Raw genomic sequence first — 24,682 nt, 5'->3', positions numbered from 1 at the left:
ACGGATACGCTATGGATATATGAGTTTCCTACCGGAATGATCTACAACTTCAGATAGACAAGCGCCAGCCACTGAATGTAGAATGTTAGAAGTAGAAAAGGCTTAAGTAGCGTACCAATCTCAATCATACAATATCATCTACCACTGTCTAACGTGCATGGACCTAGCACACTACAACCCCTAGGAATCTAGATCGAACCCCGGTACCAACTTCTTGATGTGCACAAGTTATGGCTGAGCTTCCTTGAACGCTAGGTTTTTCCGGCCCAGGAGCTCTACTGTGCTCAAGGTAGCTCGGAACAAAGGCTGGTGGACAAAGGTACCAGTACCCGTACCACGGGACGCAGTGTGCCCCCCGGTTAGAGAAAGACGGGATTGGACTTCTCAGGGGCAAGAAGTATAGATGGCCTGGGCGAGCATCGCGGAATCTCGGTCGACCCTGAAGGATCATCAATCAATAAGGGTTTTTCTTCGAGAGATCTCTCTATGGCTTATTCGTGTTGAGCTGCCGAGGCACCGGGGTGCTTTGTGGCTGAGGGTTGATATGCTGCAGCCTGGTTCAGCCGCCATTATTTGCGATTGGATATTCGATAGAGGCATTGGCGTGTTAGCGTACAGAGTTGTACCAATGGTGTGTATGGATGGCTGGGGCTGAGGAGTTGGAGTCGTCTGACAAGGCTCATTCTCATTATTGTATGGGGCCGCTGTTAATAATGAATGCTGTCGCCTGCTCCATAGCCCCGTAAAGCGTCTAGGAATCTGTTAGATGCTGCCTTAGCCCCAAGCTAAGACACTTAGCTCGCAGGGCTGAGCAGCTTCTTGTGTCCAATCCAGGTGTTCAGTTTCGTCATGGTGCAGTCAGATTTTAGCGAGTGTTGTGATCGACAACAAGCGGGTCTGCCTCTTCCTCCCAAGATAAAGCGCTCGCCCGGACTACTCCCCCCCTCCTCCTCCAACACGCCCGGCCAAACAACCAAAATGCTTCCATTACTGTTGTTGCTCCTTGTCTCCGTCGCCAGCGCGGCTTCCATCAGCTGGAACAACTGCACCGTCGACAACTTCCCTGCCCTGGCCAGTCTCCCCAGCGTAGGCGACTACCTCAGCGAGCTCGGAACCGCAGCACATCTCGACTGCGGCGAACTCCAGGTACCGCTCGACTGGAACAGGCCTCATGGAGAGAAGATCACCCTGGGAATGGCCCGCTACCGGGCTGCTTTGCCTGGGAAGCGCCTCGGCAGCATAATCTACAACCCTGGCGGACCAGGAGGACCAGGCTCGACTTCGGCTCTAGGTCAGGCTATGGGTGTTCCTTCGTACACGAGCGGCACTGTCGACTACTACGACGTTATTGGCCTTGATCCGCGAGGAATTGGGCTGAGTACGCGCGTCAAGTGTGATCCGGATCTGTACAACGACCAAGTAACACTGTTCCCGACCACTGAGCAAGATTTTCGTGACCTGGTTGCAAAGAACAAGGCCCTGGGCGAGAGCTGCCGCAACAAGACTGGGGAGCTCTTCTATCATCTCGACACTACCCAGGCTGCAAAGGATCTCGAGGCCGTCCGCATCGCTCTTGGCGAGGAGAAGCTCAACTGGATCGGTCTCTCCTATGGAACACAGCTCGGCGGTGCCTACGCAGAGCTCTACCCAGAGCATGTCGGGCGCATGGTGCTTGATGGAAACCTAGACCACTCGCAGTCTGAAACAGATACGCTTCGAACCGAAGTCTCGACCTACGAAGACACCCTGGACCAATTCTTCGCCTGGTGCAATGAAACCGCCACCTCCGACGAGTGCCCTTTTAAGGGCCAAAATCTGCCTCAGATCTTCGACGAGCTCGTCGAAGCAGCAGACAACAGCCCCATCGAAGCCTCTGGCTGCACGGGCAACACAAGCACCTGCCGCACCCCCGTAACAGGCGAAGACATCCGCATAAACGTCCAGCCGTACCTCGTCTTCGAGGAATCCCAATCCAAGCGCCCGACCTCCAACTGGGCGACCCTCGCGCATTACATCAACGAGACCGTTTCTGGCGATGCCACAGGCCTCTCGTCTTCCCTCGCCACATCTGAAGACGACGCGTCCTATCCCGACATCGCAATCGGATGCCTGGACTGGCGGCACGAGTCGACCTCCCTCTCAGACCTCCTCTACAAGTCCCAGCTCGCCACTTACCTAGCGCCACACACGCAAGGCGCAAGCCAGTCCTACAGATACCAAGTCTCCTGCATCGGCTGGCCTGCACCCCTCGCGAATCCCCCGCATCGTCTGAACCAAACGAACATGGCAAAAGCCCCGCCCATCCTGCTAGTCAATGCGTACCATGACCCCGAGACCAGCTACGTCTGGGCGAATAGCCTGCTCGAGCAGATTCCGTCTGGTGTGTTGGTAACGCGTGATGGAAGCGGGCATACGAGTTATAGTCTTGGTGGGGAGGCGAGTGCCGTTATTGATGCGTTCTTGGTGAATGGGACACTGCCTAGGAAGAATCTAGTTGTTGATTCGTGATTCATAATGGGATGAAGTGACGATGGTGAGGACGATGTTTTGTACAGGAAATGATCTACCAAAGCCGGCCGGATTGGTCTGTTTGTATCTATGATACCATACTGTTGGCTACATAGCGCAAGTACTTATAGTACAAGGAATCTATGGAATGAATGGGTTTAGCCGATGCATCAGCAATTCCAGCATGACCACTAAAACCTACAACACAAGTTGCTAGGACCATAACTTTTGATAACTTCTACCTTTAACAGTCCCCTCAACATCTCCATAGCCTAGACAAAAGGAAGCAGCAACTGCAGCCGTGGAAAGAACACCAGGAAGAGATAGATAGATAGCGTAAGTACATCAGCAGTGACAAGGCCGGGAGGAGAACAAGAACCTCAACTTAAAACTCGGCCACTCATTAGAGCTTCCGGACGGCCTTGGAATGAATGCCATTATCCCACCGTACGACACCAGTGACATAGCATACTGTAACCGTCGACCAAGGATACGCCCGGGCTCTGATTCTGATCCCGTTTACCACAATGGGACGCTAGGGGGGCGTTGGCGAACAGGACCTCCGGCGCCGGCGTATCTGCGTGAACGGGTCGGCTCTTCAATGCGTCCTACCAGGGTGTAGATACAGGTAAAGACTTCAGGGACACAGCCGATCTGGATGTATATGTTTTACGCCAGGCTGGACCTCAACTGTGTGGATACGCTGCTCGTACCGTACCGTACCTGCATATCTCATGCAAGGGTTATTTTCAAGCGCCAGTTCCCGTCATGTAGCCCTACCTCTATCTCTGCCGGGGAAGAGGGGCTTGCAGCCATAATGCAAGCACGATTACGGAAACTACTCAGGCACGCCGGTATCTGTGCTGTTTGGCAACGCTGTCTGCCGCCTGGGCCTGGTAGCTGCTCTACGACAAACAGCGGGTGGAAAAGGTACGCGCCAACGAGCTTCAATTTCTTTACCGTAATAGACATGACTGGCGTGATGAAATAATAAATCAGATGGAAGAACCGAAGGGGTTTGATGAAGGCTAACGACAGACGGTTGGTTAGAAGAGGAGACCAGTTCCGCAGCACTAGGTGTCTATGTCCACGGGTCGCGGTGTCACGACAGTTCTACGACACCGTAACCCGCAACCCCTTAGCCCCCAACCTGGGACTCGGGACAAAGAAGTCCAGCACCAGGTCGATATCAGAGGCGTCCGTCTCGAAGAGCTCGAGTCTCGGCGCGCCCGGGCGAAATAGCACGGCCAGGCCCCAGTACATTTCTGCGTACGCGAGACTATAAGCGAGGTCGTGGACCCCCGGTTAGCATGCAAACCTAACTGCCATGATATGGTAGAGCTCATCCCCATCTAGCAGGTATGGCGTAGTACTATAAGCTGAGCTAGCTCGGCTCGGCCTCTACCCTACCCTATGGAGGTACGTATGAAGAAGAAATAGAGACGCACTTCATGCCCAAGCAGTTCCTCGATCCTCGGCTGAACGGCACCCAGTTCCGGTGCATATTTGTGATCGCAGGCCCGGTTCCGAGCCATCGGTCCGGCTGGAACTTGAGCGGATCTGGGTACGTTGTCGCGTCTCTGTGGAGGCTGTACGCTGACATGCTAACTGGAGTGCCGGCAGGGATCGTCCACTGCTTGAAGTGGAGGTCCGAGTCTGGCGAGACACGCGTGAGGCGGTGCATGATGCCGTAGCTTAATCTATGGTGATATGATGAGTGGGGGGGAATCTGAGTGTAAGAGATGGGAAGAAGAAAACCTTGGCAGGTGAGTGACCATCCAGGGAGTGTTATGAATAGTAAGGGGCTGAATAGATACCTACCGGAGACCTTCTTTCACAGTAGCATGCAGAAACGGCAGGCGCTCAAGATCCTGCTGGGTCGGGAGGCTGGCTGGATAACCAGCCATAACATCTGCAAGCTCAGCAGAAAGACGATCTGCAAGAGCCCGATCGCGGAGGAGATGGTAGAGTGTTACAGTGAAAAAGTCTGTCAGCGTGAGCGTGCCCGCAGCAAAGAGTTCCATGGCGTGGCTAGCAAGGCGCTCAGTTTTACGTTCCGAGTCCGGCATTTCACTAGCCAGAAGATGGCGAAACAGAGAGCTGCCTAGGATGTTTTTCTCGACTTGGGCTGCGCTCAGCATCTCCCGCTTTGCCTTATCGATGTGGTTGGCCGAGTGCTAAATTGGGAGAGAAGGCAGCGTTAGCCGGTCACGGTCAAGTCAAAAGGCAAAAGAACGACAGCAGGGAGTTTTCGTGCGGTACGTGCCTGGCGTAGACCCTCAACTGCCGCACCGGTTGGAAACAAGCGTTCCGCGACGGCAGTTGGTATCAATTGGACGAGTCTGAATGCGTTTTTCAGTAGCAGCGGCTAGGTCGGAGGATAGATAAATGGGAGTGCTAGGTGTTCGACTCACGGTATAAGTTGAGGAAACTGAAACAGAAAATGTACGTGGCGTTTCATGGCTTGGAATGCAAAGATCCTATGTTGTGATTTGTGTAGAATAAGCAACCGGCCGCTATGCCACGATAGAGACATTCGTTGGTAGAGTGAAACCCACCAGTCCTTGCCAAATTCTGGTTGTCTGATCATATCGGGCGATCTCTCGGAGCAGAGTCTTGTTATAACATCCCCAGAGTACGCAGACATGACGTGCTGCATGCAAATAATGCAGCCAAAGTTTCTAAGTAGTTCAAGTTGCTGGGATAGGAGCTTGGCTTCCTCGATGATCAATGGCTCAATCCGGCTGATACTAAGGCGGGAGAAAAAAGGATCCACGCGCTTGCGGCGGCGACGATGTAGATCATGGTTGTGGGTGCTGGCCAACGCGCCTAGATGTGCCTCTGTCAGCTAGGCAGTACCATGGCCGTCACAGAGGACGACAGGAACGGGACCAGGATGCCCTGCCGTCGGCTCCAATGCCATCTAGCCCACTAGACTTATCTGTACGGCGTGTGCTGGCGGCAACAAAGACGGTGTTGTAGAAGTCCGGGTCATTAACCACGACCTCGTGCGGATTGATGCGGACGATGGGACCTGGGGAAGTTGGGTGAGACAGAAACTATAAGTCAGGCGTTGTACTATACCGTATTGGTCATGCATCCTCTCAATCTCATGTATATATGTGCCTCCCTTCAGAGCGTCATAGTAGGCCTCGTACCATCCGGTAGCAGCAGCCAGCCTGGGCCCGGGAAATCGAGCGAGCGGATGAAGGTAGAGGCGGTATATGACAAGAGAGGCGCCATAGATAGCTACTGCAGCAGAAAGAAGTATTCCATAGTGCGTGAGCAAAAGAGGGCGATAGTTTGCCTGGCCGGCCTCGACGACTAGTTCCTCCATGTACACAACGGTCGTTTGTGCCCTAGAGTGGAGTGAGGTGTTGCTGGAGAAAGTTGGACGGCAAATGCAGGATGGGCACCTGCGGGTGTGGGAACAGCATTGATAAGTCCACATCGAACGGCCTTCACTAGGGCTTCCCTGCATAATACTTGACTGCAAGAATCAGCCAAATGAGTGAGAATAGTCCAGTTGATTTAAAGAATAGTGACGAGCTCAGCGGAGACTGAGCAATGGATGTGGCCGAAAGCCTTGGAACGCGGAACGCCGAACACCATGCTATGAGCGACTTATCCGCCAAAGACAAGGGGTGAAACAGGGATGATACTGGGGTCCTCCACCCAATCAACAGACTCAAGGTCAAGATGTCGGGAAGGAGAATACGTCCTTGTAGTATAGAGAGTCACGCCAACGGATTGACATTGGGCCCCTGGCCATGGCCGCTCGTTTCATTCGGCATTGGGGAAGTATGTGCAAGGATCATTGAGCATAGGCAAGGTTTAGCCTCTCTCTTCTCCAAGGTGGAAGCTACTGGAGTGAGACTCCATCTGCCGTCAACTTGAGTCCGCTCGTCCTACACAGTCTGTTCGTCACGCTCGGATTTAGGAGTAGCTGTAACAATGTCCAAAAGGATGGGAGCCTCAAAGGTCGTGGGCGGGAAGAAAGAGCCTCTAGCAGCCATCGAGGGCGGGCGTATGTTGCCTCCCCGAGGTGGGCGGCCGGGATTGAGGTGAGGAAGGCGCCTTCGAGGGCCTGTTACACAGTCGAAGCGGTTACACGATCACTTTCTGACAGAAAACGAAGCGGAGAAGGCTGATCGGGTGCTCTTGAGGCTCAATCTGATTTGGTGTCCTCGTCCGGCTGAGAAACTGGAGTCACCTTGGTCATTGCTCACGGGTCCATTGCTTCTCGATTGCGATAGCGGTCTGGAAGGAAACCTGATGACAGGCGAATGTCTTGCTAGCTTGGTTGTTATGTAGCGGCCGTTGAAGGGTACTATCATTCTCATACTGGACTCTGATCTCAGCTGCTCAAGAAGGTCTCGCTGTTGGAGTCTCTGCCAGTCCCGACCTCCTGCTCTCAAATGCACGATTGAAGACGTTTCCGAGGTAATACCATGCGCTGTTGTGGATGGTCGAGAAATCATGATGAAAAAGAATAAATGTGCGTCGGTATGATCTAGGATGAGAGACATCGCTATCTGCATCAGGCTCGAAAGGGCAGTCTGAGAGAGACAAGACCCAACTTCCGTATAGTCTTTGATGCTGTCAGCAGTCGTTGAGGATGGATAGCCTCCATCGGTGAGTCTTAAGAAAGCAAGTGCTAGAGGCTGAGATGAATACGGTAGCAGGGATGGTGGAAACTCGACTCTCGCCGATGGGGTCGTAGCTGTAATTCGTTTGGCTTATGCTAAAGATAAAGAGAAAGCGAATGTGCCCATTGGACCATGATATATTCTGAGACACGCCGTGATTCCGCTTAATCAGCCCCCCCCCCCCCCCCCCCCCCTGAGTTTTTGTTCCTGTCACCACTCGGCAAACTTGCCACATCTGCTTCAGCCGTGAGTTTCTTCTACCACTCTGGCATCGTACTACATTGAGTGCAACCCCTGCGACGACATAATTGCTCAACCAACTCTGTCAGCATACACCGCTGGGCCATAAAAACCAATTGACTATAGGCCGGTCCTTATACACCAACAAACTCCGTCTAGTCCAATTGCTACCGTCCCTCGCAGTCAGACTGCATTTAGTGCCACTGCAAGGCCCAACAAACAGCATCATGGTAAGCGATTACGGTGAATTCTGCAGGGACATGAGATATCGAAAGAAGCGGCAAAAACTGGAAAATCCACCTCCACCCCGCCGCTGCTATGACTGGATTGTCGTCATGGGAACCTGCCACTACGCCAAGAACCGTGCATGGTTCGATACGTAAAGGCCAATTGGCAAGTCTTATGGCGGCATTTACGTTGCCGGGATCGGAACTGTGACATTGCAAGTCCGCTCCAGCGAGAAATCACACGTACCTGCTCGGACCCTGACGCTGAACAACACTCTGCATATCCCCAATGCCGTCTGCAATGGCTTCAACTTCATCGCGTACATGACGGAACTGGGGGGAAAGGGAGTTTGTCAGTGGTCACAGGAACGGATGCGAACGGTGAGCCTCTCTGGTGTGCGAGACCGTTCCGCAGGCTGTATAAGTTGGATCTGGTGGAAAGCTCGCAGGGGACATTATACATGCAAGAGGGCGAGTCTTGGTCAGTCAGTTTGCACTTGCCGCTGGATGATATTATTGCTCAAGCGGATGGAAAGACATTGAGCGAAGAGGATATGGATACTTCCGAGGACGATGAGGAATCGGCAACGCCACCAGCGAAGAAAAGGGTTTTGGCGATCGAACCAATCGTGCCTGCGGGAAGTCCGTTGTTTCAGCGATGAGGAGAACATTGCTGTACTGCATGCGCCGGTCCCACGAAATGATTGCAAATCAGATTGCCTGTTCCCCTTCAGACAAAATGCTTACAGATCCTTCAGCGTTCACGCGAGTCGCTGAGAATTCGAAGCCTTTGTTCAACTTCGAGTCTATCTCATCAGCATACACTAGATTAACCAGACAAACGCATGAATACTCAACAACCGCAGCTCAAAAAAGCTTGCTTTGTACGATACCGAACTGGAAAATGAGAAGATTATAGAAACCAACCCTGGGTTCCACCATTCGCCAGGTCAAGGAGTCCGATTTCGATGGCTTCCAACTGTACGCCTTCATAGACTCTGTCCAATCTGTGTGCGGTCCTATGAGCTTGCAGTTCCTACGGCTGTCAGACGCGGTCAATGCACCATCGTACATCACTATGGCTATGACTTTGGTTCGATGGATTGAGATTGAGGAACTGAGTATGTCAGATGTCAAAGAAAATCGAGTTGACAAGGTGTCTGACTAAAGACATGATACCGGTAGACGTCTGGAGTCTCTCCTTGCATCACTCCGGCCGTGGTCTGACTCTTGATGTTTCTACAAATCTTCTGAATCTATAAATCAACATACCTGCGGAGCACTGGCACAAGCGAAAATCGCAGGGGCAACTGGGCCCGGGAAGGCTCCGAGTGGCCACTTAAAAACTGCGTGTTCCACCAGGCGGCAACGTATAGTATAGACAGATCGACTCTGACTGTGACCTCTTCCAACATCTAATTTTACGTCTCTGAATTTTCAATCCGACGCTTGGCAGAATCTACTCTCTTCTACAACCTGACCACGACCAAGGGAGAGTCCGGTGTCTGAGGGTGACACTGGGACTTTGCATTACTCGGAGCTTGCGGTGTGGTCTGCTTCTCTGGAATAGGAGACTTGATTTACTACTTGATGATCGAAATCCGCCGTCAGGAAGACTCTAGGGCTATTGCCATGGCAGATCCACTATATGCGGTCGAGCAATTCCAACAACAATTTGAATCCCAACATCTATTCAACATGCACAACACTTTCTTTCTTCTCCCAAACTGAGTCTCTTCTCAACCCTTTGGCCTCCGCATTGACGGCTTCAATTCTCGCTGCCTCCGTGATGAGGCACTGGTACCCCTTGAACTTCCTCGCTGGCACCCTTGCCGCAAAGATCTCGTCTAGTTCCTCCAACGAGCGGCCCTTCATTTCCGGAATGAAGAAGTAGAAGAATATCACGCTGGCGAGGTTCGAACCAGCCCAGATATAGCCATACTTAGCGCCCTACACTGGCATTAGCTGCGACTACCGACGCCTTAGCAAAACAAACGGCAAGGACGGCTCACCCAGTCCAGATGCTCTGGGTTAATGAAATACGGGGTGCAAAAGTTCGTCAACCAAGCCAGCAGATAACCTAGACTCGTCGCTGTGCCCACCGTCCAAGCGCGGAGTCTCGAGCTCACAAGCTCCGTGGCAACAGGATAACTCGCGGCCCCAACGCATCCATTATAGAAGAACATGAACAGCGCCGTAAAGGCGACAAAGACCTGTCCCGTGGACAGCGAATTCGGATCGATGGAACCCGCAATCGCGCTGGCAAGCTGGCACAGTCCGCACCCTACTGCGCCGATAATGAGTATTGCGCGCCGGCCCACAAGCGACCGGATTGCATAGATGCCGATGTTGCAGCCGAGGAAGCCAAAACAGGTGTTCATTATGGAATACTCAAATGGCTTGGTGATGCCGGTGACGGTGAAGAAGTAGGTTTGGTAGCCGATCAGGAACCACACGCCTGAGGCGGTTTGGCAGGCTATCATGCTGTAGCAGAGGAGAGTGCGACGGAGGTCGACTCCTAGGCAGTGGAGTCAGCATAAGTGGAGGCAAGAGACAAGAGATGAAGGAGCACCTTTGAACATATCGAGTGCTGCGACGCTGCCCTGCTCGCGTTTCTCTTCTTCAACGCCTTTGACCATCTCCGCCCATTCGATTTCCAGAAATGTCGGCGCTATTTCATTGGCATCTACGTCCTCGGAAGTTGATGAGGACTCAGCTCGTAGTGCAGCGTAACTCGTCCCCCTCAGTTGCTCAAGCGCCTTCCTCGCATCCCTCTCCCTTCCTCTCACAAGCAACCACCTCGGACTCTCCGGTACAAAGAACAACGCTACAAACAGGAAGGCCGGGACAATATACAGACAGGCAAGTGGGATCCTGTAGGAGAGCTTGTCCATCCGCTCCTTCGTCTTATTATCGACAGCTGCACCGATGATACTTCCTATGTTGACCCAGTACGCGAATAGGGCGACCATGACACCGCGCATATGAGCCGGTGATGCTTCAGCTGTATAGATATTGGAGAACGTCACGAGAAACCCGTTCGCGAATCCCAGTAAGAGACGACCGACATACAGAACGCCTGGAGACGACGCACCGATCTGGATCCCGCCGGCAATTGCGTTGACTATGCATGCGAGCCACAGGGCTTGCTTGCGGCCGAGGTACGAGGAGAATGCGCCTGCAACAAGGGATGATACGAATGAGCCGAGGGTTAAGAGGGAGGTTATCAGTTGTTGGATGGTGCTCTGCAGGCATATCAGCCAGAACCCTGGTTAGGAAGCCTATGAAGGAGTACGATTAGATGTCGGAGTGTGCAACTTACGTCAATCGCGAAGCCTCCCTCAGCTGCGGCATCAGAGTACCCAAAGACCTTGAGAAAGCCCGGCATGGCCTGCAAGGCTCCGATGGCGGCAAGGTCGAGTCCATACTGCAGGTTCGCCATTGAGACGAGGCAGCAGAGGAAGAGGCATTTCCGGTTCTGCCACAATGTTGTTGAGTTGATGTTGCCTGCCATGATGGCTTGAAGACTGTCGATCTGGACAGGGCCTATAATGACTCGAATGGATAATAGATAGTATGGGGTAGATAGAGCAAGGTGCAGGTACTTCTACCCCAGACATCCCCACATGGCCGGCTACCAAGGGATCAGAGAATATGCCGGTGGCTCTCTGACAAGGAACCCCCACCTACGTCTGATTCGCAACCCTGTCAATGAAGGCCTTTCAATGCAAGGTGCATGACTCGATCAAGGGCGCTGCTCCTGCTACGTCCAAATAGGCGTCGATCCCCCACAACCCCCGCGCATCCTTCGAGTCTGGGGCTGCGGGGGCTGTCAGATTTATCCGCCATAGCCGTGATCTGTTATCTCACGAAGAGCACGCTACCATCACAGAACAAAGCAAATAATATGTGGGGCTACCCCAAGCTGAGCAGGAGGACGTCCTGCCTCTATATCTATGGAGATCCCCCTCGGGGGGGGGAGGGGGGGACAGAAGCCTTTCGGGGGCAGCTTAGCCGAGGCGTGCATGCGGGGAACCTTTTATATGGGCGAAACTCCATTCACTAAGAAGACTGTCGTGTTCAGAGAGAACTAAAGATGATTGTCGAGAATCTGGAGCAGCTTGCGGCCCTGGTCCAAGGCCAGCGCATTCTCGGCCATCCAGCATGGAGCAAATCCCTGACCGCAGCTCTGCCTTCGCTGCTCTTCCTTATGGGCCTAGCCATCCTAGTAGACTATGGGTTTATGCTATATCTGCGTTCGAGAATGGCAAGTCTTCTTTGACTCTCCTAACTACTCTGAAATCCGATTTCAATTCTAACGTCAATCCAGCCTCCCGGCCCTTTCCCCCTTCCTCTCATTGGCAACACGCACCTCCTTCCAGCTAATAAACCCTGGATTTACTTCGAACATCTCTCAAAAGTATACAACAGCCCACTGATAACTTTTTGGACCGGCCGTCGTCCCACAATCTGGCTCAACGACGCCTGGAGCGCCCATGAAATCCTCGACAAGCGCGCCGCAAAATACTCATCTCGTCCTCGGATGGTCGTGTTCGCCGAGCTCGGGGCTGGCCAGTCCAACATGGTGAACATGTACTACGGAGATCGATGGCGGTTGCATCGAAAGCTTACACATATGGGGGTGGGACTACAGCAAGTCCGCAAATACCGCGGTTTTCAGAACGACGAGAGCAAAGTTGTAGCGCTGGACTTGTTATCGACGCCCAAAGACTACGTCAAGCACTTTGAACGATATGCGACGAGCGTGGTCTCCATCATTGGCTTCGGGAGGAGGGTCGCCCGCTCAGATGATCCGATCATCACGGAGGTTATTGCGGTCATGCAGAGAGCTGCTGAGTTGAATGTGCCGGGGAAGGAGTTTCCGATGCTAATGGAGAGCTTTCCTTGTACGTTTACTTGTTACCTTCTGGCTTCTCGGGTCTAAGATGTGTTTGACTGACTGAACTAGGGCTCTCCAGATTCCCCAACGCCATAGCTCCCTGGAAGAAAGGTCTCGGACGAAACGACGGCCGCGGTCGACCCTTCTTCTACGCCCTCGCCCAGGAAGCCGCCACCAATCCCACGGCAAACTCAACTCCCGACACCGAATGCTACGCCAAAACGCTCTTCACACACGCGCCCAAGCACAATCTTTCAAAACTCGAGATCTCCTCTTTAGCGGGGAACCTCTTCGGCGCCGGAAGCGATACGTCGTCCTCGACGCTCGTGACATTCGTGCTAGCGTGCGTTGCATTTCCCGAGACCTTGCCGCCTGCGTGGGAAGAACTTGACCGTGTCGTTGGACCGCATCGCAGTCCTGATTTTGAGGATGAGAAGGATCTCCCCTACGTCAAAGCGTTCGTGAAAGAGGTCCTGAGGTGGAGGAGCGTTGCTGTCATTGGTGGGCAGCCTCATGCGCCTGTCAGGGATGATATCTATAAGGTGTGTTTGACTCGAACCCCTACTTCCGCTATTCACCTGTATGCCTCTAACTCATTACATCAATTCAGGGGTATCACATCCCAGCAAACACCTGGATCCAAGGCAACATCTGGGCGATCCACCACCACGCCCGCGAATTCCCCCAGCCAGACCGGTTCAACCCGTCGCGCTTTCTACTCAACAGTCCGGACGCGAGACCCTTCCCTTCTGAGAAGGGGTATATGACCTTCGGCTGGGGGAGGAGGGTATGTAGTGGTCAGGGCCTCGCGGAGCAAGGAACGTTCATTACGATTGCACGGTTGCTGTGGGGGTTCCGCTTTGAGAAAGCGCTTGATGAGAGGGGGCAGGAGGTGCCGGTGGATATCTTTGATTATACGTATGTCTATTCTCGCTTTGCTCTGGGTAGGAATAGTGGCTAACTTGGACCCTGGCAGAAACGGCCTCAATATGCGTCCTAGTCCATTCGAGTGCAGGATCACGCCGCGGAGCGAGGAGATCAAGGATACGATAGAGCGGGACGGGAGACAGGCGCTCAGGGATCTGGAGATGTATGAGAGGGAGACCAAGTACCGGATGAGCACGTTCTACACAGAGGAGAAGTTCTAAGCGGGCTTGAGGGGGTCTGTATTTAAGGGGGTGGCTGAACTACCCTATCATATGCCTTTCCTGCAGTGCGCAGACATTACTCTGTCCAAACACGATCAACATAGCGTTAATTAAGGGTTTCAATGGGAGGAATAGAATGTCTTTGTATTTGTTGCGTCCCTAGCCTAGAGTTAGGGCTAGGTATTAGGTAGTCTCTACTCTCGCTCTCGGAAATGAAAGGCGACCTACCTACCTGGCCTGTCTTTATCAAATGGGCTCTACATACAGCAGTCCTGACCCCTTCTTGGGCCACCTGGTATCGTGTTACTTTCTCCTGCGCATTCGCAGTAGGTATGCAGACGTGCCAGTAGATAATATCAAGGGCAGCTGCGGCGCATTGAGGCTGCTAGGATGGATGCAGAGGTCTGCCTCGTCCACCTTTTTTCGAACCAACCTCAGGATCTTTTGCACTAAGAGTAGCTGGGTCGGCCATTGCTTCCCTGATTAACACAGTGTTGACTTGAGAAGTCACTATCCTGCCACAGAAGACCAAGGCACTATACTCTGTAGTGGCCGAGTCGATCGCCATGGCTGCCATCGCATTTAACCTCGGCCTGGATTGTGCGGGCATCTAAGCTTCGGTTGTACGCTAAAATATAGCTTCGTATAGAGCCGGCTCTCCGGAGGCCGTCGCCTTATAAAAGAGGTAGACTGCTGTTCTTGCTCGGTGAATCGCATTATCATGAAAAGATACTCGCCTGCGGAACCGGGCGATAGGTTGGATCGAAACATTTAGCATTTGTCCATATTGCCACCATTTCAGTGCTCTGAATCTGCTGGATGTTGCGCGGTAGGTCAAGGAGATACTTGTCAAGATGGAGCAGTAGGAGCAGCTTCGTCACCATCAGCACCATTGAGCGGCCACGGTGCTCATCACGAAGGATGTGTACTTCACTTGAGACGGCTGCTTTGGTCCACAGATGCTGCATTCTTCAACGGCAGTGTTTATCAATAAGTTCTCCTGGAACGTTATTAGCAACGTGTGATAGAGCCTACACAAGGGTGCAAAGCGAAAGAACTGTATCGGTCCAAGGCGTGGCAGTTCTACTTTTAACGAAGACGCCAGAACACGATTCGTCTTTTGCATCTCTTCAAAGACAATACCTCGGCTCGACAGCATCAACAACGTGCTCTTTAACATTCTAGACAAAGTGCCAGAGCCATGTGGGTTTTTCACACACCAAAGTGACGTACGGCAGGTCCATAATCGTCTCGCGCGTGAAAGTCTCGGTAGTCCGCTTCCGATTTCCCACCGCCAGTGGATGCAGCGCATGAAGCCTTCGAGAGGCCTTCACGAAGTAAACATGACGGCTGAAATCGGCAGATACCGATGATGCCGAAGGTAGCAAAGTTGGCCACCATAGAATAGCGCAACCCGAATCCTAAATTACTCATAGACTGGAAGGAGCCTTGAGCCGATTGTGAGATAGAATCTAACCTTGGTTTTCTGTGATTTTCAGAGCCTTGCAACAATATAAACCTCGCCTGCCATTATGCGGCTCTTGGACATATGCATTTGAGACCGAACATGATCTTCTGTAAGCATTAGGGGCGTCCACGGGTTCTGACGTGATCCCGTTAAGAGATGAGAACTGGGGCCGTTTGTATCCTCATCCTCATCCTCATTTTAAGAACCGCTAGGGGGCCGTTTCTAGCCAGCCAATGAGACTAAGGCCTGAGGTTGCTGACGGTTGATTTGGCAGAGGCCTGGAAGCCACCTGTTTGAAGTGATGATTGCCCGTCAGCTGAGATAACGGGGCCGTGGCCGTTGGCGCTGGTCAACGGGGCAAAACCGCAACAGTGCCTATCCGTGGACGATGCTGAAGTGCCTATTCAACCATGACCAATGTCGAGTTGTATGGAAGGAGATCTACTCGGAAGAAATGAATGTTTACGGCAAGAGCGATCTTGGTCGTCGACTCGTCGTGATGCCATTGTCGCGTGTAGTCGACAAGGCGGGAAAGTGCAGCCACACGGGCTCGGCAAAGGAGCCCACTTCTGCCTGAATCACAAGGCAGGAACTCAAGTCTTTTGGCCGCCACGGCCTAATCTCGGCCTGGCCCAATCACCACAGACGCGCTAGCCTGATCGATCTAGACCGCTGCATCATGTAAGCGCAGTCCAGTAATATTGGCATAATTGCTTTTTTGCAGCTTCCGTGCGCAATGCGGGCGTTCCTGATCGCATAAGCCTGGCAGCCTGATCTCTGAGGCGCTCAACCTGCGCCTGAAGCAAAGCGCCGGGCGATCCACAGATCCTTTGGGACCCTCCGCCCCACCCTCTCGTAGTCGTCACTGACTCTGCAAGTCAACATCCAGCAAACATGGACGAGGCGGATGGCCGCAGCCGGTATCTAACGGTTTTGACCAGAGAAAACTCGGTCAAGACTCAAGGACACACGATAGTCTTGCGATCGCAATCCTTGTCGATGCTAGATGCGAACTCAGGCCAATCACATGATGGCCGCTCTGATCTGCACTAATGCAGCGTTTGCGAGTTCTTCCAAGGTTACGGATTGCCCCTTGATGCACGACGTCCATCTTATCTCCCTCGCTTACATCTCGGTGCGCTGCAAGTCATGCTTTTTGATTGCTTGGGCCTCCGATGAGGCGAGAAAAGCGAGACGACCATGATTTAACTCACCAAGTGAGTCCCAAGCCATCAGGCACGGGTGTCTCGGACTCGGGGAGAACATCGGTGATCTGCCGCGCGTAAATCCGCCACGAGGCAGAGGAGCAGCAAACATCCTGGGATCCCTTTGTGCAACGCTTATCTCGTATAGTCTCGCTTGGATATCAGAGGACTCTTGTCGCAGTTCGTTTTTAAACTCAACTCAACGGTTTGACGCTCAAGCCTAGCATCCATCCTTCTCATGCTCGGATGCTCCATTCTGAAAACCTCAGCAATCGGCGGCACCGGTCGATCTAATCGCGGATCCGGCTCCCTTTAACCCAATACGGCGAAGAGAGAGTGAGACGCAGGACGCCGTCAAATCAACGTCCGTCGGATTATTCTTCAAAATGCCCTATTGAATAAAGGGGTTGGATGGAACCACACTTACTCCCGTCCGTGACGCGCTACCAGCCTACCACTCCTAGGGAGCATCACCGACCGGGCAAACGGAACAGCATTTTGACTGTGTGCAATAATGAGTCGATGGCGGATTGCCGTTTATTATTTCCCCAGGCAATTCTTTGTTCGCTGAGGTCGTCAACAAGGAAGAATGTGCCGATATCAAAGACTCTCACCCGCTAAGCGGTGAGCCAAGACGGACCCGGTTCGCGGGGAATGTCCACCAACCCTTCTGTCAACCTCGACCGGTCGAGGAAGTTAAAACGGCAGCCACGGCTTGCATTGTTGCTAGCGGTGTGACCATCTTTGTTCCTGGGTGCGATCCAATTCGAAGGTATATCTAGGCACCCATCTACTTGTTAATCTACGTAGAAGATAACGAGTTTCGTTTCGAGATAATATATAGGTCGGCTTTTTGTCCCGGTGGGTTCGCACGTTTATATAATTAGCCTACGGAGCACTTTCAGATGGCCCTGCACAACCGACAGACATAGCGAGGCTCTTTACTCTTATGTTGGACACATGAACCATCGCGAGATTCTGGCAACAACGGGCAAATCGGTATCGCTCGTGAATATTGGCTGCAGTTCCTTATAGTCAGCATTGCAGTCGCACAAGAGCACCGGACCCCTCCTGGCATCAGTCGCTGGTGCTCCTTTTATGGACTCATAGCGTAATTATGATGACACATTGCCGAAAGGTACCACTGCTAAAACTCCGGACTGCGCTGTTTGCCTCAGCTTCGTCTTAGGCTCGCGATATGGGGTCATCCTATAGTCTACCTGCGACCAGCTGCGACAAAGTACATACATCAGCAGCTGGCCAGGATCGACTCGCAAATCGGAGTCAAGACAGACCATCCCGCTAAAACTGCCACAACAAATCAAGAGCGGGAGTAGTCCCAATTTGGCCATAGGCTGGTCCCCGAGTCAGCGACCCTGGGCAGCGCATATATAGACTTGGCATCCGACAACTTTTCCATTGTCCCCCAAACACGATGCGCCACCGGCCAACATTCCTTCCATGCCACTGCTGCCAATTCTGCATTCGATTCCTTAACCAGTAACTACTTTCTTTCTGTTCAGTATAACATAGCATAGCATAGCATAGCATAGCATCGGCAGCGACAGCGACAGTCAGCAGATCCTCATCTCCCTGCCTGCCTGCTGGGATCTCCGGCATCATCACCATTCTTCAGTTCGTTCTGCCATCGGGTGGCTCGGCCCACACTACTACTGTTCGCTCCCTCGCAGAACCACCAACATCCCATCCCTCCAATCCCTGATTGTTTTGTTATGGTCACAGTCGCACACGTAGATCTCCCAGGCCGTTCGACGAGCAAGACCTCATAGACCTTGTTCAGACCCAATACTGGTCGGCTGCCCTAGGGTACATAAGACCGACTACTAGGACTCCCGGCGGGCCCTGCCAGACAGTTGGGACGCTTGAGCCGAATCTCGAGGATCGCAAGGAGAGAATCATCATCCAGTGCAGTGGATGGAGGATCCGTCATATTAACATATTGGGACTAGGGGCGAGAGGACGTGGACGTGGAGTGGTCGGGATCCTGGACGGCTCTACTGATTCTTCTTCCGTTTCCATTTCCATTTCCACTTCCACATCTTCTATCTTCCTTCTTTCTGTTCTTCTTTCCTTTCCGCTCGGGGCTCTGCCATCATCCTCGGCCTGCCATCACATCCATCAGTCTCCCACCCAATCCCCCGTCAGTCCGTTGGGTAGACTAGAACTGCTAGATAGAGTGTTCTAGTATCAACTGTTGCTGCACTGCATTCGAGACGATCACTGGGTTACTCACATTCTTATGATTATTCTTATCGACTCCCCCCACGAGAGCCCGTTCCTCTTGTTTGGCTTCCACCGCCGCTAGTCCAATTCCCTTCCTACTCTTCACCTTCTAGACTCTCGACATCCACTTCTTCTTTCCTCCTTCCTCTCTCTCTCTCTCTCTCTCTCTTCTCTCTTCTCTCTTTCTTTCTACCTTACTTCTTCCTCTCTCCTTCTCACCTTCCTCTCGACATATCTCCCCCAGTCGCGTCTCCACATTGCCACATCCACATCTGCGTCCCGAGTAGGTGGTTGTTGGAAGACTAAGGTTGTGATTGTCAATCCTGATACCCTCATCATCTCTTGGTGGGTTTCCAATAGCCACCATCGGCATCCCTCCAACGCCCTTGCTGGACTGGACTGGACCACCCCCAGGCATCTCCTCCACCTTCCACTTCTTCCTTCTTCAACCATCCTTCGTGTTTTGAGTACTCGCCCCGTCTCTTCGCGGTGACTTTTATTTTTCTTCTACTACTCATAACATTCCTTTTCATTTTCGCTTTCCCTCCCCCCCTTGATACTCGGCCCATGCCGTCCACTACCTTCCGGTCCACCCATCGCCCGTGAACTTGCATCTGATGAGGGATCGTCTCCCCGTCACGGCCCGTTGCTGAATTTCTGCATCTCTTGTGCCCCGTCAACCACCAACGCAGCACTGAGGCGTACCACCCACCGCCTCTCGCTACTCGTCGCGTTTGAGGGCTGGCCATGTCCTCGGATAGGTCACCGCTTCAAAAGTTTCAACTTCAGTCTCTGTCTCAATCGCAGTCTCAGCAACCGCACGTGAGGCCCGACTCTCCCTCCACCAGTGCACCTCCCGCCGCAGGCAGCCGCCGCATGCCTACCCCTGGCCTGTCTTCTCGGAGGGGGTCTGTGGATTCTTCCACTCCCCAAGATCCTGCCGATGTTAACGATTCACTATCGGTGCCGATGACGGCTAGCGCATCCCTCTCTGAAGCTACCGCCACGGAGCCGCCCAGCACATCCGCCACCCCAGCGCCTTACGGGACGCGCTCACGAGGGCGCAATGCTGCTCCCCGGCCCAACTACGCCGAGGACCGTGACCTGGATGTCGACCTAGAGGTTCACAACCCCGCCTCAAAATCTAACAAACGCGGTGGTGCTCCCACTAATCTGACTAACGGCACCAAGCCCGAGGGAGAAAAGTCTGGCTCCCGAAAAAGCCTAACGGCCGCCAACGGGTCCAACTCCACGGCCGCCAAAGACATCCCCGGCACCTCTTCCTTTCACGCAAAACTAGATGAGCCCGCTCCGTCATCGAATTCTTCACGAAAGCGAAAGCAGCCTGCAAGCTCCACCACCAACGCTACCAACGAAAATGCTCCCAAGAAGATTTTCACCGCCGCCCCTGGCGTTATCCCAGGTCAAGGCGAATCGAACATGGTCACTTTCGACAATGGGGGTGCCTACTTGAAGAATGGTAAAATTACAGCCGATGATGGCACTACTTTTTCAGTCAACGGTGAGTTTACTTTTTTCATATTTTCATATTTTCATATTTTTGCTTTTTACTCTTTGTCTTTAATTTTCTTTATTTAATTTTCGAGTCTGGCACTGATGCGGCGCAGAACATGTCTATCTGATTTGCGAACCGCCAGGGGAGCCTTATTACTTGGCGCGGATAATGGAGTTCCTCCCAAACAAAAATTCGCCATCTGGCCCGATTGAGGCGCTCCGCGTCAATTGGTACTACAGACCACGTGACATCCAGCGAAACGCTGCAGATACGAGACTGGTCTTTGCCTCAATGCACTCCGACACATGCCCGCTTACTTCATTACGTGGTAAATGTCAAATAAAACATGCCTCCGAAATCAAAGATCTCGAGGAATACCGAAGAACGCGGGATTGTTTTTGGTACGACAAGATGTTTGACCGGTATATCCACCGCTACTATGAAGTTATCCCTACAAGCAAAGTCATCAATGTTCCCGGAAACGTCAAAAAGGTCCTCGACGAACGGTGGCGATATGTTCTTGTCGAAGTTGGGAAGCGAAAAGAACTGACGAGCGCTGTCAAGACGTGCAAGCGATGCAGTTTATACGCTGCTAAGTATGACTTACATTCTGTGCTTAACAAGAAGCGACGACTGACTTGATGGATTAGCACCGATTCCGTGGATTGTGCTGTATGCCACAACACATATCATATGTACTGCGTCCGACCTGCATTAACGAAGAAACCGGCTCGAGGATTCGCCTGGGCTTGCGCCGCCTGTAGCCGAGCGCAGGAGCGAAAACTCGAGGCCCGACATACACCAATGCTGGGCGATGGAGCCTCAGAAGCGCCGGAAGCAGACGAGGAATTGGTCGAAGAAGAGGAGGAGGAACATCCAAACGGCGCCCCCAATGGCACTACAGGCAGCACACCCGCACCGATTGAAGAAGAAGCGCCTCGACCAGCCACGGAAGAACAAATAGCGCAAGCTAGAATGTGGCCTTATCGTTACCTGGGGATTCATTGCCGAGTCGAAGATGCGCTTGACTACGATGACCGTATTTATCCTCGAGCTAGTTCGCGATTGGGGCCCCGGCATCAGGCTGTTGTTAACCCGTGGCCCGGTCGTCCGATCGAGTACGTCAAGCCGATTGAGATCAAAAAGAAATACATGAAGAGCTCTGGCGGACGCAGGGACAATAGGCTTACAAAGGAGACGATTGCTGCTATTGAAGCTGCGAAGAAGGAACGGGCTGCTCGACCAACATGGGTACTTGATGAGCCCACCGGATTTATTCGCCGAGGTGAAGATGAGCCAGTCACGATAGCCGGAAAGCAGGTGCGCACTGCAGAGACGATGTTCAAGATGCCTACTGCAGAGCAGATGCCGGGCAGAGGAGAAGACGATGGCCGTGGTTCGGATATCAGCCAAGCGTATCGGGAAAAGTTTATCGACGAATACATGGAGCGTGCGAAACTGTTGGCTCCCGACTTGGGTGTTGAGAAGTATTCGACAAATTTCCTCGACAAAGCCTTAGAGCTCTTGTACGCACAAAGCTTCAACGTTGACGCAGCGCTTGCAAAGCTGAAGCAAGTGAACAAGTACAAGGACCTGAAGGAACCCCATTTGAAGCCCGAGGAGGCCAAGGCTTTTGAGCAAGCAGTCTCAAAGTTTGGATCCGAGTGGCGCAATATCACTAAACACGTCGGCACCGTACCACATTACCAGATCGTACGACACTACTACATGTGGAAGAAAACGCCCAAGGGCCGACAAGTGTGGGGCAACTATGGTGGTCGAAAGGGCAAGAAAGAAGCGAAGCGGAATAGCTCTGCCAAACTCGTGGATGATGTCGCGGACGATCACGATGACTCGGCATTTGATAATGACAAGGCCGCTGAGAAGAAGCGTGGCTTCCAGTGCAAATTCTGCTTGACGCGAACCTCACGACAATGGCGACGCGCGCCCGGAGTACCTCCAGGCACCACAGTTCCCAGCGAACCCGGGGCGAAAAAGGACAAGGGACCACAGCTCAATGTCGCCCTTTGCTTACGTTGTGCTCTTCTGTGGAGAAAGTACGGCATCCAGTGGGAAAACGTGGACGAAGTAGCAAAGAAGATCGGTCAAAGTGGTAACAAATCATGGCGGCGCCGCCTTGATGAGGAACTTTTGACTCAGCTAATTGCTTCCGAGGAAGCCGGTACAGCTAATATCAGCAGCTCCACAGCCGCTACCGCAGCTTCGCTTGGTGTTGCTGTAAACGGGAGCTCGCAAGTACAGGTCGATGGCAAGAAGAAGGGCCGAGCTGACAAGGAGAGCACGACGACCTCGGCGGCTACCTCGGTGGAGCCTGTCGCGAAGAGAAAGGCCGCGAGCGAAAAGGTATCCGAGCCAACGCCAATCGAGCCGGAACCTCCCGTGCCCAAGACACTTCCTTGCGCCATCTGCGCCAAGATCGAACCCACTGGGGACCAGTACTTGTCGTGCAAGGATTGTCGTCTAACCGTTCACCGGAATTGCTACGGTGTCAGTCCTACGCAAAGTACTCTCAAATGGCTGTGCGATACGTGCTCAAATGACCGAAATCCGCTGATCTCCACGTCTTACGAATGCGTACTCTGCCCTGTGACGTGGACCGAGCATGAGCTGATAGAAGCGCCAAAGACGACGCACAAAAAGAAGACGGAAAGGGATCGCGAGAAGGAGAGGCTTGAACGAGGATTGGTAGCAGGTGCCATCAAGCTCTACCGGGAAAAGCAAGAAGCGGTGGGCAAGCCAGTCGGCCCTCGAGAACCTCTCAAGCGAACCGCCGGCAATAACTGGATTCACGTTCCCTGCGCGGTCTGGACGCCTGAAATCAAATTCAGCAATGCCAAGGAACTCGAGGCTGCGGAGGGATTCGGGCTGATTCCGGCTGATCGGTACCGCGACACTTGTAAGATTTGCAAGTCCAACAATGGCGCTTGTGTCTCCTGTCATTTCAGCGGTTGCAATGCACGCTTCCACGTTGGCTGTGCTTTCCAGGCCAAGTATAAGACTGGATTTGATGTGACGCCGGTAAAGAACTCCAGGAGGGATAGCACAACAAGCATTCGACTTGGGGATGAAGTTGGTACTGCGACTGCGGCGATTTGGTGCCCTCATCATTCTGTCTCGGGAGTCATCCACGAGCCTGGTCAAGCAGCGGAAGACGGCCTCAACGCGATCCAGCTGTATGCTCGTACTTATAAGCAAGCGGATCTCAGTATAACAGGAACTGTTCGGAGAGCTGCCTACCTTCAACTGACTTCTGCCGCCAACCACAGCGCAACGCCTGGAAACCGACGATCATCTAATGTCAACGGTACCGCTACTCTACCCGTGATGACAAGAGAGAGGCCTGCACCTGACGATACCTCCGATGAGATGGATATTGACTCGGAGCCTCGTCCTTCGCAGCAAGTTGGCGGCGCGGATGCGGACAGAAAATGCGTCACTTGTTCGACTGTCTTCAGTCCCAAATGGTGGGCTATTGAGACTCGTCAGGCAGCCACTAGCCATCGGACGCCGCCAATCAACGGAGTTGCACCGTCAGCGAGTCCACCGTATCACTATGGACACCCTCAATCATCTCTTCCTGCGCTTAACGGCGATTATAATTTTCCAGAGACGATCAGTCCTAAAGAAGGCTCACAAGCTTATGAGTGCCACAAGTGCCATATCAGGAAACCAAAGGTCCAACCACCATCTCCGGAGCCGCGACCGTCGCCTTATTCAGCCCCACGACCACCGCCCGTTCTGCCCACCCCTCGACTGGATTATCACGGCCTTCCTTATAACACCTCTCACGGTCATCCACCTCAGCCAGCGGGGATTTCCCGGCCGGTTGGTCCACCTGTTAACGCAAGCCCCGAGCGGTTTCCAGGATACGAACGGGAATATGGGAACGGTGTACCGACCGCTGCATATCGAAGTGGACCTCCACCGCCGCCGATGCGCGTTCTGAACGGCTACCAGCCCCCTGTGCCTCCCGTCCCTCCCGCCCCTCCTGCGCCTCACCCTGCTGCGTCGCATTATGGCAGCAGTGCGCATCCCTCTGCTGCCCAGCCATATCCAGTCCACCAAAGTCCATATGCACCGGTTGCTATGTCGCCGCACCCACCAGCAGCGCCGGCCGTCCGTCCGTATGCGCCGTCCGCGTCACCGCCCGATGCCCCGGCAACGATGGTGAGGCATTCCCCGCAGCATTCGCTCAGCACGTTGAACGGCGGCGCCCCGCCTCGAATGTATGTTGTTGAGCGCGTGATGAGCACACCGCGGTCACCGCCCGTCTCTCAGACACACATGGACCCCCGGGGTCGTACCCCACCAAATAGGCTGGACGATCCTTTGATGATGAACGGTGGCCGACACCCGACCACGAACGGGACGAACGGCAGCTCTGGAGCCAGCGCCAGCCCGTCATTGAAGAACCTCCTTTCCTAGGCTGAGGCCATATATGATTGATCCTTTAGACCCAACGGGCGTGTATGATATCTTTTCGCATTTCTGTATTCTTTTTCTTTTCTTTCTCTCTGGTTTCTCTTTTCTGGCATGGGAAAAAGCGGGACTTGGGA

The 24,682-nt window shown here is 53.1% G+C and overlaps 8 protein-coding genes across 8 annotated transcripts; 4 read left to right on the top strand and 4 right to left on the bottom strand.

Moving 5' to 3' along the window:
* The first annotated feature begins 951 nt into the window (after positions 1–951).
* On the top strand, positions 952–2,678 carry BDW74DRAFT_154197 (alpha/beta hydrolase). Its single transcript, XM_073724643.1, has one exon. The coding sequence runs from the start codon at positions 979–981 to the stop codon at positions 2,506–2,508; it is 1,530 nt and encodes a 509-aa protein (XP_073583314.1). The 5' UTR covers positions 952–978; the 3' UTR covers positions 2,509–2,678.
* A 943-nt stretch (positions 2,679–3,621) lies between these two features.
* BDW74DRAFT_168216 (cytochrome P450) lies at positions 3,622–5,845 on the bottom strand (the record flags this gene model as incomplete). Its single annotated transcript, XM_073726791.1, has 8 exons — positions 3,622–3,787; positions 3,957–4,208; positions 4,330–4,685; positions 4,775–4,850; positions 4,923–4,988; positions 5,067–5,337; positions 5,414–5,542; positions 5,593–5,845. 8 exons carry the CDS (start codon positions 5,843–5,845, stop codon positions 3,622–3,624), a joined length of 1,569 nt encoding a protein of 522 aa, XP_073583313.1.
* A 1,597-nt stretch (positions 5,846–7,442) lies between these two features.
* BDW74DRAFT_26689 (uncharacterized protein) lies at positions 7,443–8,411 on the top strand. The gene has a single exon (XM_073732364.1). It carries the CDS (start codon positions 7,765–7,767, stop codon positions 8,284–8,286), a length of 522 nt encoding a protein of 173 aa, XP_073583312.1. The 5' UTR covers positions 7,443–7,764; the 3' UTR covers positions 8,287–8,411.
* Positions 8,412–9,231: 820 nt separating this feature from the next.
* On the bottom strand, positions 9,232–11,138 carry BDW74DRAFT_185512 (uncharacterized protein; the record flags this gene model as incomplete). Its single annotated transcript, XM_073731051.1, has 5 exons — positions 9,232–9,268; positions 9,369–9,574; positions 9,637–10,142; positions 10,197–10,869; positions 10,947–11,138. The coding sequence occupies 5 exons, from the start codon at positions 11,136–11,138 to the stop codon at positions 9,232–9,234; spliced, it is 1,614 nt and encodes a 537-aa protein (XP_073583311.1).
* Positions 11,139–11,642: 504 nt separating this feature from the next.
* Positions 11,643–13,797, top strand: BDW74DRAFT_185510 (cytochrome P450). The gene is made up of 5 exons (XM_073731050.1): positions 11,643–11,891; positions 11,955–12,531; positions 12,594–13,066; positions 13,135–13,442; positions 13,501–13,797. Exons 1-5 carry the CDS (start codon positions 11,721–11,723, stop codon positions 13,670–13,672), a joined length of 1,701 nt encoding a protein of 566 aa, XP_073583310.1. The 5' UTR covers positions 11,643–11,720; the 3' UTR covers positions 13,673–13,797.
* A 438-nt stretch (positions 13,798–14,235) lies between these two features.
* Positions 14,236–14,780, bottom strand: BDW74DRAFT_154188 (uncharacterized protein). Its single transcript, XM_073724642.1, has one exon. It carries the CDS (start codon positions 14,638–14,640, stop codon positions 14,392–14,394), a length of 249 nt encoding a protein of 82 aa, XP_073583309.1. The 5' UTR covers positions 14,641–14,780; the 3' UTR covers positions 14,236–14,391.
* An 8-nt stretch (positions 14,781–14,788) lies between these two features.
* BDW74DRAFT_154187 (uncharacterized protein) lies at positions 14,789–15,391 on the bottom strand. The gene has a single exon (XM_073724641.1). It carries the CDS (start codon positions 15,104–15,106, stop codon positions 14,885–14,887), a length of 222 nt encoding a protein of 73 aa, XP_073583308.1. The 5' UTR covers positions 15,107–15,391; the 3' UTR covers positions 14,789–14,884.
* Positions 15,392–19,336: 3,945 nt separating this feature from the next.
* Positions 19,337–24,551, top strand: BDW74DRAFT_178677 (DNA-binding E3 ubiquitin-protein ligase SNT2; the record flags this gene model as incomplete). Its single annotated transcript, XM_073729253.1, has 3 exons — positions 19,337–20,111; positions 20,218–20,701; positions 20,756–24,551. The coding sequence occupies 3 exons, from the start codon at positions 19,337–19,339 to the stop codon at positions 24,549–24,551; spliced, it is 5,055 nt and encodes a 1,684-aa protein (XP_073583307.1).
* Positions 24,552–24,682: the final 131 nt, after the last annotated feature.

This window comes from Aspergillus multicolor (genome assembly GCF_047715735.1).
Source record: "Aspergillus multicolor strain CBS 133.54 unplaced genomic scaffold BDW74scaffold_14, whole genome shotgun sequence".
NCBI lineage: Eukaryota > Fungi > Ascomycota > Eurotiomycetes > Eurotiales > Aspergillaceae > Aspergillus > Aspergillus multicolor.
Note: the sequence above shows the minus strand (reverse complement) of the source record. Positions and strands in the feature narration are given on the sequence as shown.